The following is a 20,690-nucleotide window of genomic DNA, read 5'->3' on the forward strand; positions in this document are numbered from 1 at the left end:
GGTTGACCGAGATTCAAGATGCAATGCAGTTACGGCAATTTCAGCAACTAGACGTGGTTTTCTCATAACGGACTGAAACATAGAGATGAGTAGTAAGTGTTCCTGCATAATTGAACTGTGGACTGGTTCTTAGGAGGTCGTTTGGAGAATCTCTCGGTGTAAATTGAGGCTCTGGTCATCGATATTACGAAAGATCATCAAAGTAAAGACGAAATGGATTAGCTATTCATCAAAGTCATAGCCTATGTGATTTTCCCACTTCGGCTTTGGAACCAAAATACTAGATCTGACTTTCCGATTAACTAGGCCCAAAAAGCAATTAAAGGCCCAGAGAAAAGATTCACTGGGGCCTTTTTGCCTTTGATTAAAAAAAGGTGGCACCTGGTCCCAAATAACTCCCGGAGAATCACCATCCAGTGTCCCCCGTCCCCACACGTTCGACGATATTCCTCAGTGAAAAGCAGTAACGCCCTTAACCGCCATTTTCACCTGCCAAGCCGAGGAGATGTGGAGGCGCGCTGCTTCGCTTTCCTCGTCGATCTTCTCCTCCTCCTCAGAAGGGCCCTCCGTGACCGGGTACTTCCCGTTCCTCTGACGCTTCAGTTTGATCTTTCGCGTCGCCGGTCAGGCCATTTCATTTGATCTGTAGCCCCCGTGTAGTGGCTTCAGTCTCCCGATCCCGAATTGGAAACGATAGTTCGCATGCGCCTACGCACCTGCCCCGATGATAATTAGCATCCCGTCTGGAGCGCGTGTTACGTTGTGATTTTTTCTTTTCTCGCCAATTTGACTCGGATAACAGTTGACCATTCGCACCGATGGATTGCGGAAATCCGTTTTGCTGTAAAGCTTGTAAAATTGGAGTTTTTCTTTGGAAGGGATTTGGGTGGTAAGGACGGTAGACATGGCGTTGTTTCTAGTGCATTTGGTGAGGATTTGATGTGATTCATGTGTTTAGCAGCAGCAGCACGCGGCTGATAGCTTGAGATGTGCACGGAGTTGTGGAATTGGGGCATGAGCGTTTTCACTTTGCATCCTCAGTTTGTTCTTCTCTTGGAATATGGATTCTCCATATGATATATTTTTGGACTTGCATTTGGCTACCTTAAGCAGGGAGCATATTCATCCAAGGCCATGGAGTTTTCCTCTGCTGAACCCTTTAAGGTACTCATTTGCTCTGTCTAATCGTTTGAGATATTCAACTACTGGTACATAAATTCATACGGAATTAGTGCCATGATTTTAAGATAATGCTTTGAATTACCTATAGATTTTCTCGCGGTCAATGTTGCTGGGCTAGTCCATCTTTCTTCTCATCTTCACCTTTAACTTCTTTTCATGTATGTGGAACATCTATGGTGTAATTTCTTCGTGCCTAATAGATACGGGACATGGGTATTGAAAAGGATCGACAGAGAATGCTGGTTGAATCAACGGATTCTCTCTCTTTCTCTAAATGCCTGATGGTTGACCTCAAATAGCATCAAATGGCCACAGAATTTGCAGCTATTGTACTGTCAATGCATATGCTTGATTTGTTGATTATTGCTTTTCCATGAGTGTACTCCTCTGAGGTGGATGAGATACCGGAGAATCTTCACATGACAGACTCAAAACTTATTTTTTCCAATTGTTGATGGCAATTCTTCCTTGGATGCAGGGGGAAGGTTGTCTGTCTAAAGAGAAAAATCTATATATAACCTTTGTCCTAGGTAAGCCAGTGAAGAGTTCACTTTTATATATCTGCTCTTTTACCTTATACATGGACATTGTCGAAAGAACTAAAGAAAAAAAAAAAAAAAAACACAGAAAGTAAGAAGAAATCTGAGGTAAGTCATTCTCATTCTCAAGTGGCACACTTTTCAAGTTACAATAAGAAGGAATAACACTGGAGAAGAATCAATAACGTAATAGCAGGACCGGCTTTAGCCAAATCATGTGGCAGCATTTGCAGTGGATTTCCTTCTATTGTCCCATAACATTAGAGATGGGTCCCGGTGATTCAACTTGAAAACTTTGGATACTATATCATTTCTATAGCATGTTTGAAATCCTGTCAAACCAAATGAAATGCTCAGACATAGTTATTGGATGTGTATGTTTTGTTCTGTGTAGGTGGCCCTGGAAGTGGAAAGGGCACTCAGTGTGCAAAAATCGTCGAGAACTTTGGATATACACATCTAAGTGCTGGAGAATTGTTAAGACAGGAGATTGCTTCAAACAGTGAAGATGGGTAATGTACCTTGTTAAAAATATAGTGTTGATATTAGAGATGGTCTTGATTATAAGTGCCCCTAGCTAGTTATGTTAACAAATAATGGAAATAACACTCTCCAAGGCACATAGAGAATAGAACAATTACACATTTTGGTAAACTTACTTACCTCAATCATAGTAAATTTCAAATTTCCGAGGCACATTTAATAAGGCTTAACGAGGGCCTGAGGGGAACACTTTAATATATTCCTATTAGTAATATTTGTACAACTTACTATTCAGGGTTATGATTCTTGACATGATTAAAGAAGGAAAAATAGTTCCTTCAGAAGTGACAGTGAAATTAATTCAGAAAGGGATGGAATCTTGTGATAATGGTAAGTTTCTCATCGATGGCTTCCCACGGAATGAGGAGAACCGCACAGCATTTGAACAGATTGTAAGTTTTATTGTCCATTTTGTCTCTTTATGTCATCTCCTAAACAAAATTTTTCTTAACTCCTTTCATTTGAATTTTATTTGTTATGGAGACCTCTAAGTCAAATCAGGAGGATCTCCTTGAGTTTGTAGTCCATTCACAAATCTAGTATACAGACTAGAGATTAGGGTCAAAGTCTCAATTAGGCAGATATAGTTCTAAATATTGACCACATCTCGAACTACAGATTGGAGCTGAACCAAATATTGTTCTTTTCTTTGATTGTCCTGAAGAAGAGATGATAAAGCGGGTTTTGAACCGTAATGAGGTGCTTGTGTTTTCTATATTGATATTTCAGATTGCAAAGGCAATTTGGAATGGCTTTACTGAAAGTATGCTTTTTGCAGGGTCGAGTGGATGATAATATTGAGACAATTAGAAAACGCCTTAAAGTGTTTGCAGCTTCACATTATCCTGTAATCGATTACTACTCAAAGAAAGGGAAGTTATGCAAGGTATCTATTGTGTATTTAACTGCAACCTTTTGGTTTTGCATAGAACACTAAGGAGCTTGTTTACATTTTTCTGGACATGGCAAAATGGTATTTTTGCCAAAGCATTTCCATTTTCATTTGGCATATTAATTCCTGTCATGGTTGAGTTAGTATCTCTGTAAGGTACTTATTATTCTAGCACAGTAATAGTATTCATTGGACAAGCTGATATAATAACGAGCATTGATGTAAAAAAAGTTCATGTAGCCCATTCCACTTAGTGGGACAAGGCTTCGATTTGTTGTTGCATTCATGGACTTCAATGCTTGCAGATTGATGCTATTGGAACGGAAGATGAGATCTTTGAACGAGTTCGCCCTGTGTTTGCTGCATGTGAGGTGCGTTTTGTTTCACCTGCTTCATGAACTGGCTTCAATGTGGTTTGTCTTTTCTCTTCCTTCACATTAGCAGTTTTCTTCTTTTCTGTGTCTGCCAATGAAATTCTGCCCTGGCACCATTCTTGGATCAGAGAATACTCTTTCTCCGTATTCTTGTTACAATATCAGAGCATTCTCTGTGGAGCATTGCAACTAGCTCGTTCACATTCATTCTCCTTTCCTTTTTTTTACGGGACAACTGTATGCTTGCTATCAGGACATGTTAGAAGTCTTATGTGTGTCTCGGCGGTTGCCTTGAATGTATGATCTCCACATCATGATTTCTGATGCTGGAATATGGTCATTCTTTTTTTATCTGATGCAGGGAGCACAATGAAACTTCATCCGTGCTGTTTGCAAAGTTCCCAGCAGAGACGGGGGATTCTAACTTTTGGTTGATAAAGAGGCAAACTTTTGCCCCCAAGGGAGATTCTTGTTTTCTAGAAACATCTTTCCGCCGCGTTCTTCGCAGTGGCTGTGTATAGCCCTTGTTTAGATGAACTGCATAACTCTTGCAAGGCGTTTTCACCTTTTGAAACTGGGTTAAAGAACGCCGTTGCTGGAATCATCCGGTAGTCTATGTAAGATGAATCAAGATGAATACGTTTGCTACCGATGCTCACAATTTGTTTCAGATGAATTCTGCAAGGGTTGTAGGCAGACCTTATGCTCAAATTCGATTATATTGCCAGACAAAATAAGGATGATCCTTGTGGCCCACTGACTAATTGTTCTTTGTGCTCAATTATACGCCCTCTTATGCATGATGACATGGCTGGAGAGCTTGGATCCATCGACCCAAACAAACACTGTAGGAGCCACTAGATCCTGATCCCATCTATTGCTATTTGCTTGCAATTAGGGCCTCCTACAGTGAGAACATCCTTTCAATATGGAGAGAGAGAGAGAGAGAGAGGCCACAGGTTTGGGAAACAGGGACCACAACCGCCGTACAATACAAACACACAGGTCCTACACCTGTCTCCGATACGTATAGAACCAAGTTCTATAGCTGTGACAATAATTTAAAAAAGATCTGAATCTAGATCTTCGCTAGCCGACATGAGCACCCGGTGCTTAATAATATAGCAGATGGGCGATGACCGACAAGAGTCAAAATTAGACAAATGTCTCCGAATTTTATTCCGGCTCGTGTCGGTAGGCAAATTTAATGGGCTCGCTTCCTCTCCGTTTAAAAATTACCGAACAATAATGCACGCCGTCTAGATTCTAGAATGTCCCACAGGTTGAACACCTCGCCTCCTCAATTTGATGCTTTGATTAGGGGCTGGCCGGACAAAAAGTCCACATTGCATTATTTTCTTGCCATTATAATACATGGAAACATCACCCAACACCCGTCGTTATTACTGTTTTTCTTCGCTCTAGCCGTCGGATCTTTTAGCCATCTATGTTGAAGATTTGGTCCTTTTCTGACCCAGTGACTTTTCTTCACTTTTCCTTTTTATTTAAATTTCGTTCCATGGACTCTCTGCTCTGCTCAGAAGTTATGATAAAAATGATTATAAATATTGAATTCGAAATACTTTCTTATCTCGTCCTCCAACTTTTTGTCACTTGAGAAGTTATCGAGTGTCACGTACGATTTGGACAAAAAAAAAAAAGTGTCACATAGGATACCCACAAGGAAGAATAGCAAAAAGATCTACATGTAGTTATCTCATCAATGAAAAAGTGGCTTTTTATGTAAAGAACACTGCGTACGTAAGTCATATTTTAATAAAATGTGGGCATAAACATTCACACTGGGTGGGACCACCATGCGTGAAATATCATCGTCGACTCTCCTCAATATTTATTTATGCAGTGCAACCCTCGACTCGACCAATGCCCTCCTCAGCTTCTCCATCTCGCTGCCAACCTCCCACTTCACCCAAACAAAGTCGTCTGAGAAAATGGCAACGCCCGGCCTTTGCTTCCTCCTCCTAGTCTCCACCTTCGTCTACTCCATCTCCTCCGCCTCAGCCGCCGCCGCTACCCCATCTTCCTCCTCCTCCGCCGCCGCTGCCAACTTCATCAAGGCCTCGTGCAGCGCGACCAGCTACCCGGCGGTGTGCGTCCAGTCCCTCTCGGCCTACGCCAACACCGTCAAGCTCAGCCGCAAGGAGCTGGCCCAAGCAGCGCTGACCGTGACCCTAGCCAAGGCCCAAGCCACGAGGGACTTCGTCACCCGGTCGACCAAGCTGAAGGGGCTCAAGGCCAGGGAGTACGAGGCGGTGAAGGACTGCCTGGAGGAGATGGGGGACACGGTGGACCGTCTGAGCAAGTCGATGAAGGAGCTCAAGGGGATGGGGTCCCAATCCAAGGCCCAGGACTTCCAGTGGCACGTCAGCAACGTGGAGACGTGGGTGAGCGCCGCACTGACCGACGAGAACACCTGCATGGATGGTTTCTCCGGGAAGGCCACGGAAGGGCGGCTCAAGAAGTCGATCCGGACCAGGATCGTCGAAGTGGCTCAGGTCACCAGCAACGCCCTCGCTCTCGTGAACCGCTTCGCCGCCAAGCACTGAGCTTTATTGGTCGGAGTCCTGAAGTGTCGTCGTCGTCGTGGTCGACGTTGTTGCTGTTTTAGCTTTTGGCTGATAGTGAAGAGCATGTGTGGCTATGTTTTTGTCGCATGTAAGTACCGGTGTTTTTGATGTTTAAATTAAGGTTTTACAGAGTGTGAATCACTACACTTTAGATTACAGTTCAAAGTAAGTGTTTGCGCGAGTCCATACTCGTTTCTAGTCATTCCTCGATGGAAAAAAGAAGGTACCAAAATAACTTGCGTTGCGAGGTTTCGGGAACGTCGTTTGATATTTCCAGTGCAGATTGATATATATATATATGCAGTAATTGAACATCGTATAGTTCTCAGATTGATGGGGAGTGGAATGCACTGGAGTCTTGAAATGTTTCGATGTGGAAAGGGAAGGATTGCATTTATTTCTCCGCAATTCTCGCTTCGATTTCCGAAAAACATGGCTAAATCAACTTGCAAGAAAAGTCCGCTTGGCTGGCATGCTTGGGTCCAGCTCTCTTTAAAGTTCTTGCAGCTATTCATGCGTGTGGCTTTGCGGACTTATGGGACATCATCGTGTCTGTCCAGCTCATAATCGACCCAGCTTGGAAAAAATGATTCGGGATAGCGAAATGGTCATTCTCGATTTAAGTAATAAATTGAATGTTCACGAGGGTTATCGCTGATTCGCTGTCGGTAATCACCACGGTGATGTGAAATTGATAATAGCATGCACGTATAACAATAGATAACCAGGATTTGCTATTCAGACAATGCGGTTGTTGGTCTATGCTAACAACTGATGGCCACGCTCAATTAGTGATCAGTCAAGATACAGCTTTCAGTCTCCGTTAGGTAGAAGCCAGACACAGACGCTCTTCGCCAACCACAAGTTAATGTCAAATTTCCGTACCTCGGCGTTAATAAGAAGATGACAGAGCATTTGGTCGGAAGGTAGCACACGACGTTTCATACGGTCTACAAGTGCGCCGATTCTAGTTATTACAACTCTAGAGAGAGATGCACAACATCATCAATTGCCCAATTAGCAACAGCGCTATCACCGTTGAAACGTTGAAACTCGACCAGAAACCACTTCTATCAACAGCGATATATCATAGCAATCATAACCTTCACATGGATGACTTGACGTGTGAACGCTCCGAATCACACATCAAATTGCCGATGGAGAGATCCCGTCGATCACGGTGTTCGCCACGAATCGGTGGGGAGTGCGAAAGGAGCGGAAAAGAGGAGGAGGACCATTTGCGGTGGCGGGGACTCCTCGCCATGAGTGCGACCACGTGGGGTGAACACCGAACGAATGGTCAGTCATTACCACAAACAGTTACCCTTTATTATTTATATTGCGAACATACGATCTAGAAAAGATGGCGTGTCGGGAGAGCAGTTGAGCGTGTGAAAACAAAGTCACATGCGTTAGCCTGACATTTTCGGAATCCTGAGAGCAGAGCATGGTACAGCTCACATTGGCCCCTGCCCCTCCCGTTTGTGTTCTCCAAGACAAAAATATCTGTCTTCCTCATCTTTTTCCTCGGGGAAAACAAATATCTTTTGCATTTACATTTAACTAAATATATACAGGCGTCGTGTTCATAGTGGGCGATGGTACTCTCTTCTCTTTTCTTCCTTTTTATCAGCTCGGTTTGTTGCCAACTCCTACCGAAAGAAGCTTCTCGCCCTTTCGACCGTGAAAAGTCTTGCGTTTGAATTTCAAGCGAGGAAATTGAAGTGAAGTTTTCATTTCCTACAGGCAACAAAAAACAGGGCATGTGGATGAATGCGGCTTTTCGTACAGGGATATGAGCGAGGGTTTGCTTTTTTGACAGAGCGCACCATATCTTATCATAGCTTTTGCGAAAAGAGCTTTACTTTAAGCTTTTTTCACGGTCGGGCTTCGTGTTTTTGGATTTATATCAAGCCTAATTCCTTGGATTTAAATAAGGTCGGAGTTACAAATACGATTGCCAATCGGCGGATTGCATTGTCCGCATAATTTCATGAAACTATAGGGGATATTTCACGGTCACCATCAATCAATTTCCCAACTATGTTGTGCTTCCTTATCATGATGAAAAATCAAATCATGGGCTTGGGGTTCCTCGCTCCTTAAATGTGTACCTTTGAATGTTTCGTCTTCCAGTAGATTGTTTGATTTTTCTCAAGAACGGGCCTTGGCCTATCTGAAATGAGTCCTCTAAGGTCTTTTTTGGCAAGTTGCCAAATAATAATAATTTTTATTTTTTTGTTTCTGAGAGTAGATTTGGAACATAAATTCGTTTGGTACAATTTTTATTTCTAGGAACAAATTTCTATTTTTTTTTTGTTCTTGGAAATAGATTTTTATTTCTGAAAGTAGATTTGGAACATAATCGAGAAGTAAAAAAAAAATTAATTATTTATTTTCGGAAACAATTTCATCATCAAGCCAACTCATTTTTTTCTCTTTTCTCTTCTTTCTTCCTGTTAATCTTCCCTCTCTTCTCTTTTTCAACTGTCGCCATCCATTCTTTGCTTTGGTTCTTTGGAGGCTCGCCCCAGTTATTGGTGAGGCTTGACGTCACAGATCGGTGCGGGCGAGCCTTGTCGGTGGCTAGGCGAGCCTCGCCCAAGCCTCCCTTGCCGACTAGCGAGGCTCGGCCGACGAGGTGCGGCCTTGGTGAGGGTTGACGATGCCCTAGTGAGGTTGCCGGCCCTCGTTTGGCCGGTTGTCGATCATCCCAAGGCTGGCGACTGGCAACCTTTGAAGAAGAAGAAGAGGAGAAAGGAAAGAAAAAAAGAAAAGAAGAAAAAGAAAAAAATGAAAACAAGTAATAAAATTATTAAAAAATTAAAAGAAAACGATTTAAAGTAGAAATTTTGAGAACGATTGCAACGCAATTCTATTAGGAATTGAAATTTTGGACAATTACCAAATGGCTTAAAATACTTAGAAATTGTTCTCGAAAAAAAAATCATTTTTAATCATAAATTATTCCTGAAAATAGAAATATTATCAAATACATCCTAAAACTCAAAATGGAGTCTCTATTGGTTGAACTTTCCCCACCGTCAATGGGGCAGATTTCGTGGCCTATGAACATCCCACCTTTTAGCCAAAAAAAAAAAAAAAAAAAACGTCCCACCTAAATCTAACCCCCATATGTTAACTTTGTCTTCGTCTTTGGTTTGTTTTTTTTTTGTTTTTTTTTTTTTTTTTTTTCCGGTTTGATTATGTAAACAACTTAACACTACTTGTCTGTGCTATTATTGTTATTACCAGCAGAGTAATTATGTCAAGAATATCGTATAGGGGAAAAGAAAGCACTAGAAGTCCCATTTTTTTTTTTTTTTTTGAATCGTTCAATCTAAGTCCTCTAATTATTTTTTTGGCAATTAGGTTGTTAAAGTACGTTTTTTTTTTTTTTTTTTTGTTCGAGTTGGTCCTTCCATTAAAATAAAGATGGAAATGCTTACGTGGACTAACAAGTAACAAGTAAGCGTTCCGTTAATGCTAACTTTTATTGCACTTATCCTTATTTTATTTTTGCTAACTAGCTTGGTTTGTTGCCGACTCCTACTCCAAGAAACTCCACATTTTCCACCACGAACTCTTCATGCTTGAGTTTCAATTGAGGAAATCGTAGGAAAGTTCTACTTCCTGCAGGCACCTAAAAAAAGGGCTTGTGGATGGATGTGGCTTTTCGTACAAAAATATGAATGGAGGTTAGCGTTTTGACAAACCGCACCATGTCTAATCATAGTTTTTGCCAAAAGGGCTTCCTTTATGCTTCTTCATGATCGATCGGTTTCATTGTTTAACCCTCCAGGTTTATGATCAGGTCGGAATTATAAATACAATTACTAATTGGCGAAGCGCGTTACATGAGACATTTCCCAATCACAATCTTCAATTTACCCTTTGAATGTTTTGTATTTCAACGGATTCTTAAGAACAGGCCATGCACCGTCTAAAAAGAGTTCTCTAAGACTCAACATGGATGTTCATCGGATTTAACTTTCCCTGCCGTCTACGAGGAACATTCCGTGGCTAAATCAAGCCCAACATACATTAACATCTCTGGTTTTTTTTTTTTTTTAGGTTTGATTATATAAATAACTTAAAACTACTTGTCTGCGCTGTTATCTTTTTTACCGGTAGTCTAATTATGTCAAGAATGTTGTATCGGGAAAAAGAAGTTACGAGAGTTTCCCGAATATTTTTCAAACTATTTAATTATATCCTCGAATTATTTTTTTGTCCAATTAGATTCTTATAGTATATTTTTTTGTTTTTTGTTTTTTTTGTTCTTTTTTTAAGTTAGTCCTCCGTTAAAATGAGGAGGGAAATGTTGACATGGACTAAAAAGTAAGCGCCATGTTAATGCTGACCAAATGAATTGGTGCTTACATATAATTTAAGATGATGACTAGATAAGATATGAAATATATATATTTATAAAAAAGAGAGGGAGGGAGGGAGGTGGTTGAGGGTGGCTTTAGCGATGCGCATGCATTGGCAAGGGCTGCCAAGCCCCTTTCTGGTTGTCGCCGAGATCACGGTACACCAGACATGCTTGATCAAGTTGTGCCATCTCGATGAGGGCTAGATCAGGTCTACGGTCATGCAACCCTAGCCAAGTGACGCGCAACCCAATCATTAATCTTTAGGTTCACACAACCCTTGGAGTCGCTTGTTGGATGCAAATTGCACAACCCTAAGATCTCTATAACTAGAACAAGAACATGCATAATTGAGTAAAAAGATTAACACACCTATTTTGGGATTCATCGAACATAAAGCGGAGGCAGAAAATGGGTTACCCACATATTAAGGGGATCCACGCATTAAGTTCTTCTCCTCTATTGCCCTCCATATCACTAGTTCAATGAAGCGGCCCCCTCACATTTAGCGGTAGGTAAACGCCCCTTATACATGTAATGATTATGATTAGAGGAGAGACTTGAGCAATATTTATAGAGTTTTCAATCAGGCCCCCTTATTATGGGTCAGGCTCAACTCGGCCCACACTAGTTAGCCCCATATTAGACTAATTAAGAAACCTTCCATCTCACCTTAGACCAACTCTGTTTTACGGTAACCGTAAAAATAGTAAATTACAATATCAATTAATGTAGTCCACATTAGGAAAACTCTTACATCGCTTGGTTGGAGTAGCTCAAACAAGGCCGTAAGAGTCTCTCTCTCTCTCTCTCTCTCTCTCTAATGAGGGTAGTTAGAGAAGGGGATGGGGGAAAGATACCCACTTATTAGGAACCTCTTCGTCCCATTTATTTGAATCATGAGTTTAGATTCCTTCACCATATCATAAGACCTTTTGAATTTGTTTGATTTGAAGTTTCAAACGTTAATCATTCCTCCTTCGAATATTTAAAATATTAGTTCCTTTCTTCATTTATTTGTAGACGCAAGGCTTGTTTGGTTCAACTTTACGGAAATAGCTTTGCATTTATCCAAATATCTTTGAATGAATGGACATTTGGTGAAGTCATCCTCAAATATCTTTGAATGAATAGGCATTTGGTGAAGGAAAGAGTGTTTGGATATTTATTTTGGTGCATATTTTATAAAGCAATTTTGAAGTGAAAAGAAAAAGGAAAAAAAGAAAGAAAGAAGAGAAAACAAAAATAGAGGAGGAGATGCAGAGTGTTGAAGAGGACGAAATCGTAGGGGAGGTAGCTCGAGCTATTGGTTGTGGTGGGGAGGAGGCTAGTGGTGGTGGTGGTGGTGTTGGTGGGGAGTTGGCTCTCCTGGGGTCACACAACCCAGCTATCTAGGTCACTCAACCTTAGGTGGCAGTGCTTGCATCATGCGACCCGGGTGATGCTTGAGGTTGCACAACCTCAAGTGAGGCTTTGCGGTGCTTCACCACCTGAGGCCTAGCGACCTCAGGTGAGGTTTCCTAGTGGCTAGATCTAGCTGCTGGCGGTTGAGCTTCACTAGTTGACCAACAAGTTCAAAGAAGAAGATGATGAACCGTGTTTTTTGAGGGCAAAAGAGGAAAACACGATTATTGATGAGGACAATATTGAAAAAAAAAAAAGGGAGTCATTAAACCCTCATATAGCATTTTTTTTTTTTTTTGTCAGTCCTACACTATTCCTACTCTACACTCACTCTCAGACTTTTGCCCTGCCTTTTGTAGGGCGTGGGAGTCGAAACTCACTCCTAAAACTTACGCGTCCCCACCCCATTCCCCCCTGAGAAGGTGGGGATTTGAACCCCTCACATCCCCCTTCCATATTAAAGGGTGGCCACTGGAGCGAATCCCAGTAGTTCCCTCATATAGCATTGCAAATGCTAGCATTTGACGAATGAGGCCTGAAAAAAATTGAACCGAACACCTTATGTTTTTCCCAATGGACTTTGGGGGCTCAAAGCTTCTTGGGAAAGTTGACATCAAGTGCGCACTTTTATTTGGATGTGATTAAGCATCCATGGCGGATTCCAAAATGAGTAGGATATTTACCAAATAGATTATTATGGCCAATGAATGCCTCCTGATGGGCGAAGAAACTGGACTAGCATCCTGATAGTCTGCCTTGTGGCTGGCATTCCAGCAATGCAGGATCCTTGCCACAACTATCGTTGCTGCCCAGAAATCGGGTCTGAGATCTTGAACATTGAATTTCTTAATTTGGCCGATACCTGGACTGGCACATGACAGCTCCATTATCTTCAAATCATTTTAATAACATGTATATATAAATTATATACGTTAATAAGAAAAGAGATTTGGACGTCTTAACTAACTCTGTCAATAACAAATTAAGAATCCGCTTTTCTATCGGTAATAGTTGTCAAATCATGTTCTTCTCCGGTGCGCACTCAACAATGAAGGCATATGAAACATTGGGCAGAATTCTATTTCTCCGTATGGGATTTTCTTTCCATACTGCTAAATTTTGATGAGTATTGATAAGCATAAAAATTGTTGATAAAAAAAATGACTGGTAATTATTATATTTTCAGGTAACTTGTTAATAAACTTACTAACATAATTACGAAATTGTCAACATATTCTTTAGAGTTTGCAAATTAGTAATTTTTTTTACTAACTTTGTTTGAACAATTTTTGCGGTAAGTCTTCGATTAGAGTCTTCAAAATATTTCAAGAGGCACCAAGAGAGCACGCAATTGGAAAAACGGTTAATATTCAGTCGTAAAATTGATGTCGATAAACTAGGAAGCATTAAAACACAAGGCGGTTATGCAGGAGAAGGCAAGTTGGATACATAAGGAATGTGCCTAAACTAACTCTTAAAGAAATTATAAACCTAGAGTGATCTATCAGCTTTTGTTAGAGTAAACTACTAAGTAATTTTGAGTTACCGACTCTCATTTGAGTTATCTACCGGTGTTTAAATAATATTTTTTAATTTGCTAACGTTTTTTAACTGAGTTACCAAGTTTTTTTTGGGTCTTGGTTAGCAACTCATTGCGCTTACCAATTCTTTGGAGATTACACCACCTAAATTAGCATGTTTCACAAACTTTTCTTCCATTAAATTACTACATAATATTAGGTTATTAATACTCATTTGAATTACTTACTAATAGTTATTTCTAACTTATGAGTAATTATAACATACTTTGATGTAGTAATCACAAGTTTACACAAACCGTTTTCTAAACCATTGATAGAGAGTGCGCTGGTCATAACTCTTAAATTAATGGTGGATAAATCCACTTATGTAAAATTTCCTTTATTCCGACCACGCAAGGTCTAATTTTTTCCAGCGTTTATTTGCATTTTTGAGTGATGTAACGCCTTAAATTTACCAGATTTTTCAAAGAAATTACCGCATCAATTAAAGTGACTTAACAACTTTTTTTCTAGCTAAGTTACCAATTATTTTTGGATTCGATCTTAGTAAGAATGATAAATAAAAAATAGTTTGAGATAGCGAATATCGATAATTCGTAAACTGTTAATAAAATTTAGAAATTTCATGTTGAAATCTATCTGCACGTGAAAGCTTTTTACATTTTTTTAGGAACGAAACAATAGAATCATCTTTTGGATGCTTCTCACAAACAACGAGCGTTTTGAGGTTCCACGGAGCACTCCAAATGATCATTTCCTTTGGATGATACTAAGAATTGAGTCATATAGTGTCGTAGATAAGCAATATTAGGCAACGATTGGCTTTTCTTTTAGAAAAATGATTATGTGATAAATTTTAATTTACTGTGAGAATAACAGTCTATTTTAAACCACAAAAAATCAAATATTAAATTATTATGAATTGTTATGGGATTTACTTCTTTAAGAATTTATGATTTACAACAAACTATTATTTTTATAGTATCTTAAAGGTTATTATGCTAGCAAAGTCCTTTCTTTTAAAGTACTTAAGTTAGCTATTTTATTAGTAGCTAACTTAAAGGTTATTATGCTAGCAAAGTCCTTTCTTTTAATGTACTTAAGTTAGCTATTTTATTAGTAGTCACCTTTCATATCGCTTCAGTTATATTACATGCTCGATTTCTTTCAAGAACTCTGAGGATGTATGAGATTAAGAGACACAGGCATGTAAAGTAGCTATACCCAAGAAAATTAGATCATTGGGCATGATTTATAAATTAAAATGTCGATTGTCGCTCGAATGATTATTAACAATCTCCTGCGAAATGAAAGGGAAAAAAAAAGGGAGCTGTCCTTTGTTAACAAGGACAATGAGATAGAAAATAATTGCAGCAAAGAGAGGTAGCAACAAGAACTTTGTAATAGCAAAGACCATCGATTAATATTAATATTTGAGGCTGTTGATGAGGGACAGCCCATTGCTAGTGATCCTGGCAACGTTTTCAATGTAGCTCTGAATCTTTCTCTTCACGCCCGCGCTCACCTTCCTCTCGGCAATCCCGTCCGTGCACGTGATCTCGTCCGTGATTGCGGCGCTCACCCATGTCTTCACGTTAGCCATCTGGAAGGCCACATCGTCCTTCGCGGCTGAAGACACGTTGGCCATTGTCTTGATCGACTGCTTGAGCTCATCGATGGTGTCGCCGAGGTTCTCGATGCAGTCCTTCACGATGCTGGCCTCGGCCTTGGTGAGGCTGCGCTTCTTGGAGAGGGTGGTGACCAGGGAGGAGGTGTTGCGCGCGGCCTGGAGGGAGACGGAGAGGGCGCAGTTGCAGAGCTTCCAGGGGTTGGAGCGGACGACGGAGGCGTAGGAGGAGAGGTACTTGTTGCAGAGCTTAGGGTACGTGGTGGTGCTGCATGAGGTCTTAATGAAGTTGGAATCTTTGCCATTCCTCGAGGAGGAGGAAGAAGAAGAAGAAGCAGCAGCAGACGTGATTGCACTCATGTTGGCGACCAAGAGAAGGAAAATGGCAAGAAAATGGAGGTTGGTGGCTTCCATCTCTCTCTCTCTCTCTCTCTCTCTCTATCTCTATGCGCTTTGGTATCGAGATCGAGATAGAGATGTGGGGGGTTCTTATACGGGCGTGCGTCAGGTTCATTTCTGGTGGATTTGCATCCGGAGCGACATTCAGTTTCCGAAAAGTTGTAATGGGAGAACGTGCATGTGAGAGTGGCCGATAAGTAAGACCAGTTATAAATCCTATGCACATGCTAAAGACAATTTTAAATCGGTCATTATTCCATTTTAGTGGTGTATGATAAGCCTCGAGAACCACGGGATCTCAAGTCATATATTCTTTACTCAACACAATCATTACGGGCCAAGTCATGGGGAAGTACCTCTTTGTGAATTCTCTAGTGCGAAATTAAATGAACCATTTTCCACTAAATCAAGAACTAAATTTAATCCAGCGCGAAAGCTTATCTGGCATATTACTTAATGGAAAAAGGAAAAAGGAGTATCGCAATTTGAATTGTGTTAGTCAAGAAAATGAATGAATAAGCATCCCCGTGCCACGCCCATAGTTTCCAGAGTGTACAGGGGGAAATGTGAACAAAAGTGTGAAATCGGGTTGTGTCCACGGATCTCTGCATGCAACAAAAATTACGAGATCGAAGATCTCATTGTTGACCTCAGCTTTCATGGCAAACGCACGAATGAATTGTTTGAGGCCGAAAATCCTCTTTTAGATGGTTAAACAATCATTTTTTTTTTAGGTCTTCGAATGTACATGCCCCTATTGATAGAACCAACGATCATATGATGAACTCTAGGCATAAAAGAGACATGATTTCGGTAGCGAAGCAATTCGGCAATTTAGCTCTAGACAATATTGCGACTCTAAAGTAGCCTATAATTTGACTTAAGCATGATGCTTTGTGTATCATAACCATGTTGAACGTAGTGTCTTAGACGAGTTTGGAGTTAAGATCATGTTGATAGGGTGATCTAAATTTTGGAAAAATGAATGGTGATACATGAATAGATAGAAAATCACCCTTTCAAAGTTTGCTAGCCTATCTAATAAGCAATTAAGGGGAAAATCGAGTCATTCAACCACAGCATATGAACTTGATGATCCCCCATTGATTATATAATTTATCTCAATGATTCAAAATGAAGGTCGACTACCAAAATTGAGTCATTATCATCATAAGTCTAGAGAATCCATGTGATTGAAAGGAACGATGGCTCAAAATAGTAGATGTATGGACACATTTCGTGCACTATGAGTGACCTATTTTTGGATAGCATATTGTTAGATCTGGTGGGATCACTGCCAACTATTCTAAAAGTTGTTAGATGAATGTATGATTTATTATTTGAATATTCTAACACTCCCTTTCATGTTTAGTCTGGTCTTTTTGCATAGTACTAAGTGTGGAAAGTTAATTAGGGGAGGCAAATAGGGCTTAGAAATGTTCGAATTTAGGACCTCCAACTCTGATACTATCTTAGATTTGGTGAGTTCACTGCAAATTTTTCTAAAGAATTAAGCTATTAGATGAATGCGTAGTTTATTATTTAAATGTTCTAATACATATAAAAATTGAATACACACGAGAGAGGGTGACTGAGGTACATTGGGCATATTAATCTTCTTCTAGTTGGGAAAGGGGAAAATTACCTAAAAAAATCACAAATCTATTATATTTGTGTTAATTCATTCATAAACTTTTCAATTTGGCTAATTCAATCCTAAACTTATTACACTTATACTAATTCAATTTTAGACATTTTAATTATATCAAATAACTAAACCTTTTGATGATTTTTCAATTTAGCCCTAAACCTTTTGGCAATTTGCTAATTTCGTCATTTCAACCAATTTTGATCGAAAATAGCTCAGATGGCGGTCTAGTCAATATTGGTTGTCCTACGTGATACAACCGGCGTTGACATAAATAATTTTTTTTTTTTTAAAAAATCTTTCAAATTTTTATGAAGTTTTTATTTATTTTTTTTTTTTTTTTTTTTACCAACGCTAGGCTGGCAAGGGCCTTTGAGCCCTTGCCTAGATTCAAGTGAGGGTTGCGACATGGCCCTCGCCCATGGCTGGCAAACTTGTGACACCTTGTCTAGACCAGGCCCAAGGTTGGAAAAAAAAAAAAGAAAGAAAGAGAAAGGGAAAGTAGAATATTAATAAAAATTTATAAATTGATAAAAAAAGTTGTTAATATTAGTGCCTCCCGTACCGCATAAGATGGCCCACGTTAGAGATTCACCGTCAAAATTGATTGGAATAACTAAGGTTTAGAATTAAATTGGTATAATAGAAGAGTTTAGGACTAAATGAGTATAAATTTAACAAGTCTATGACTAAATTGATAAATTGAAAGGTTTATGATTGAATTTACTTAAGTAAATACAACTATTTTTGATAATTTTTTGGGAGCTAGATGTCTGGACAGGGTTCAAACACCGCAATAACAATAAGATGTGAAACGGAAGGGAACGACAAAGTCAAACGCTTGGAATCTGCGGGCAGGGCAGCGCACATGCGTCCGCGGACCGCTGCACGTGGAGGAGGCCAGGTTCGCGGTGAATTGATGAGATGCTTATGTGGCCATTAACGTGCCTTAATCCTTTCCCTTATTCCAATCCCACATGTCGTGATTTGAGGGGAAATAAGTCACGATGGAGTCATCTTGTCATAGCTTACACAATAGAATAATATCTCCCTGCTTTTCACGTGGCGCGAGTGCGACGAAACTCCTCTTCCCTCGTACCCCCACAATTTGTGTCGTCGCTCTCGACATTATCTTGGCTTTTTAGCCGAACCCTTTCCTACTTTCCTCCATATTTCTTAGTGTATATATATCTATATATTTTAATGTTGGCGACATGTTTGCAACGGTTTTATCTGTCGCACTAAGCCATCGGCCATCGCATTGGGATATAATAATCACTTCCGTTATCGATGCAGCGGCGGGAGTTTTTCCAAAAGGTGTTGCGACGTGCTGTATGGTGTGCGCATGTCCTCCGTGCAAGTTTGCTATGACAAAGGGACGTTGGATCGGCATGATTTGATTGAGCCATGTGAGAGGGCTACTCTACCATGCGATGCCTAACCTTTTTGCTTTATGTCAAGAGTAGATGAATTTCGTTAATTAAATAATACTGGATGAGTGCAAGACGACGGATTTTCTTGACATGATAAGTACCGAAACTGCTTTTAATATAGACTTGCCTTCTTCAATAACATCTTTGGCTTTTTTTAAGGTGGGTCGACATCCTCTGTTAAACATCTAATAGGGTCGAGTTATCTGACTCTTCATAGATTTTATCGTTGCCTCTCCTTTCAAAGATTAAAATATTAAAACATGCAATTGATTTGGTTAATATATGCCAGAACCGAGTGATGTCAATAATCTTTCCGGTGGCTCATTGAGTGATTCATGCACTTCTTGCTGAGAGTTGCATGGATCTTTTTCTTGATCTCTCCAACATGTTCATGAGAATGACAATCCCGTGAGTGTTACGGAAAAATTAACAAAAAAATCATAAACTTATTGTACGGATGCCAATTTAGTTATAAATCTTTTAATTTGCTTAGTTCAACATTTTGATAACTTTCCAAGAACCTTACTAAGCTAATGGCACTGTTATTCCTTTGGAATAATGATGCCCTTTTGACCATCTTAATCAAGAAAAAAGATCTAGTAAAGTATCTATTCTTCCCTCAAATGAGTTTAATATTTAAGTAATTATTCAGAGTTTAAAAAAAGTTCACCTGCACTAATTAGTTCTTATGGTTATTTCTTTTTTGGAAGAAAAAAATAGTGTCCATATTTGAGAACTTTTTGTCTAGAAATAGTCCCTAGTTGCCAAGTACATGTCAATGACACTTTGGGGGCGTTTGGTTGGGCATTCCCAATGTCTTGGGGGAAATTTTGAGTGTTTGACATGTACTTGGCAAACTAGGGACTATTTCTCATTTTGTTCATCTTCTTCTCCGTTCGGCTCAAAAGTTCTCAACCACCATATGGACACTACTTTTTTCTTCCAAAAAGAAATAACCATAAGAACTAATTAGTGCAGGTGAACGGTTTGGTGGCGATTTGGCGGTCCGACGGCTTTTTAAACTCTCAATAATTACTTAAATATTAAATTTTCAGACTTAAAAAAAAAAATGCAAAAGCTAATTAGAAGAATAAAATTATTTTTCAAATACTTGAGATTGTAATTTACCAAACGGTTAACTAGATTTATTTTTCTTGATTAAGTTGAACCAAACAGGCCCAACTTGTCATGTTTTTCATTTGGTCTTATTTAGAATTATTTAGGATTAGACCACATGGAAGTGATTTTCTTGTTAATTTTCCATTTGTAGATGGCTTATTTTTTACTGAATTGCAAAGTCCAATTTGTATTCTGCTATGTGAATTAACTTTTGTTGCAAATTAAACATTGACGTGAGTGCTTCAAACTTATAGTGCATTTTGAGCCTTTGGTATCACTTCAAAAACGACATGCTACCAAACATTTGATTAATTAATAATTTAGAAAAGATTCCAGGCATTTGGAGGAGAGGAATGAACAATTTAATTTAATTTAATAACTCATTATGGATGGAGACAACTTCAAAACAAATTAATAAATTTGAAAAACGAATTTTAATTCCCATATAAAAAATTAATGGAATCCCAGGCGGTGGGATTTAACAAATCCCACTCAAAATCACTTATTTTCCAAGGAAACCTGACAATGACTTGAGGAAATATGGGGTCAAGATTCATTGTAATTCTTGGCAAAGTAATAGTGCAGTCATTTAAGCCTTTTCCATTTGCCAATTAAGTCATTTTAGCTAATTTTAGTAGGAAATTACTAACGTGAATGTTGGCTGGTCAGTGCTAATGTAAACAATTTCAGAATATTTTTTTTTTAAATTGAATTCTTTTATTTTTCTTTCCATTTTCTTTTTATTGTGGTTGTGCGAGGGTCTAATCATGGACAAGGGCCGTCGCATCCAGGGAGGGGCTGGTCACAAAGAAGAAGGAAAACAAAAAATATAATCAATATTCATGTCAACAATTTTTTATTAATAATTTTGGTAATTCGTCAAAAAGTTCAAAATTAGATTAGTCAAATTGAAATATTTATGACTAAATTGATATTCATTAAATGAAATTATGACTTTTTTTGATAATTTTCCCAAACGATGCGTCCTTAATTTAATTGGCCCCGACTGCTTGGCATATCTTTTC

At 39.3% G+C, this 20,690-nt stretch overlaps 3 protein-coding genes across 5 annotated transcripts; 2 read left to right on the forward strand and 1 right to left on the reverse strand.

Moving 5' to 3' along the window:
* The first annotated feature begins 350 nt into the window (after window positions 1-350).
* On the forward strand, window positions 351-4,286 carry LOC104449558 (UMP-CMP kinase). Of its 3 annotated transcripts, none has more exons than XM_010063744.3 (9): window positions 351-576; window positions 1,111-1,164; window positions 1,661-1,712; window positions 2,116-2,233; window positions 2,500-2,656; window positions 2,883-2,963; window positions 3,043-3,150; window positions 3,462-3,527; window positions 3,892-4,286. In XM_010063744.3, the coding sequence occupies exons 2-9, from the start codon at window positions 1,135-1,137 to the stop codon at window positions 3,901-3,903; spliced, it is 624 nt and encodes a 207-aa protein (XP_010062046.2). In that variant the 5' UTR covers window positions 351-576; window positions 1,111-1,134; the 3' UTR covers window positions 3,904-4,286. The 3 variants fall into 3 exon arrangements, with proteins under 3 accessions (XP_010062046.2, XP_010062055.2, XP_010062073.2); XM_010063753.3 differs by having other exon boundaries at window positions 1,114-1,164; XM_010063771.3 differs by having other exon boundaries at window positions 377-576; window positions 962-1,164.
* A 1,106-nt stretch (window positions 4,287-5,392) lies between these two features.
* LOC104449581 (21 kDa protein-like) lies at window positions 5,393-6,432 on the forward strand. Its single transcript, XM_010063793.3, has one exon. The coding sequence runs from the start codon at window positions 5,483-5,485 to the stop codon at window positions 6,095-6,097; it is 615 nt and encodes a 204-aa protein (XP_010062095.2). The 5' UTR covers window positions 5,393-5,482; the 3' UTR covers window positions 6,098-6,432.
* An 8,289-nt stretch (window positions 6,433-14,721) lies between these two features.
* LOC104449588 (21 kDa protein) lies at window positions 14,722-15,513 on the reverse strand. The gene has a single exon (XM_010063804.3). It carries the CDS (start codon window positions 15,478-15,480, stop codon window positions 14,866-14,868), a length of 615 nt encoding a protein of 204 aa, XP_010062106.1. The 5' UTR covers window positions 15,481-15,513; the 3' UTR covers window positions 14,722-14,865.
* Window positions 15,514-20,690: the final 5,177 nt, after the last annotated feature.

The sequence above is a fragment of the Eucalyptus grandis genome, chromosome 1 (assembly GCF_016545825.1).
Source record: "Eucalyptus grandis isolate ANBG69807.140 chromosome 1, ASM1654582v1, whole genome shotgun sequence".
NCBI lineage: Eukaryota > Viridiplantae > Streptophyta > Magnoliopsida > Myrtales > Myrtaceae > Eucalyptus > Eucalyptus grandis.

Bases quoted from the DNA above. Each gene is read 5' to 3' on its own strand.
- LOC104449558 (XM_010063744.3), top strand. From the start codon at position 1,135: ATGGAGTTTTCCTCTGCTGAACCCTTTAAG. The intron at 1,165-1,660 runs GTACTCATTTGC...CCTTGGATGCAG, and splicing joins CCTCTGCTGAACCCTTTAAG to GGGGAAGGTTGTCTGTCTAA. The intron at 1,713-2,115 runs GTAAGCCAGTGA...TGTTCTGTGTAG, and splicing joins ATATATAACCTTTGTCCTAG to GTGGCCCTGGAAGTGGAAAG.
- LOC104449581 (XM_010063793.3), top strand. From the start codon at position 5,483: ATGGCAACGCCCGGCCTTTGCTTCCTCCTCCTAGTCTCCACCTTCGTC.
- LOC104449588 (XM_010063804.3), bottom strand. From the start codon at position 15,480: ATGGAAGCCACCAACCTCCATTTTCTTGCCATTTTCCTTCTCTTGGTC.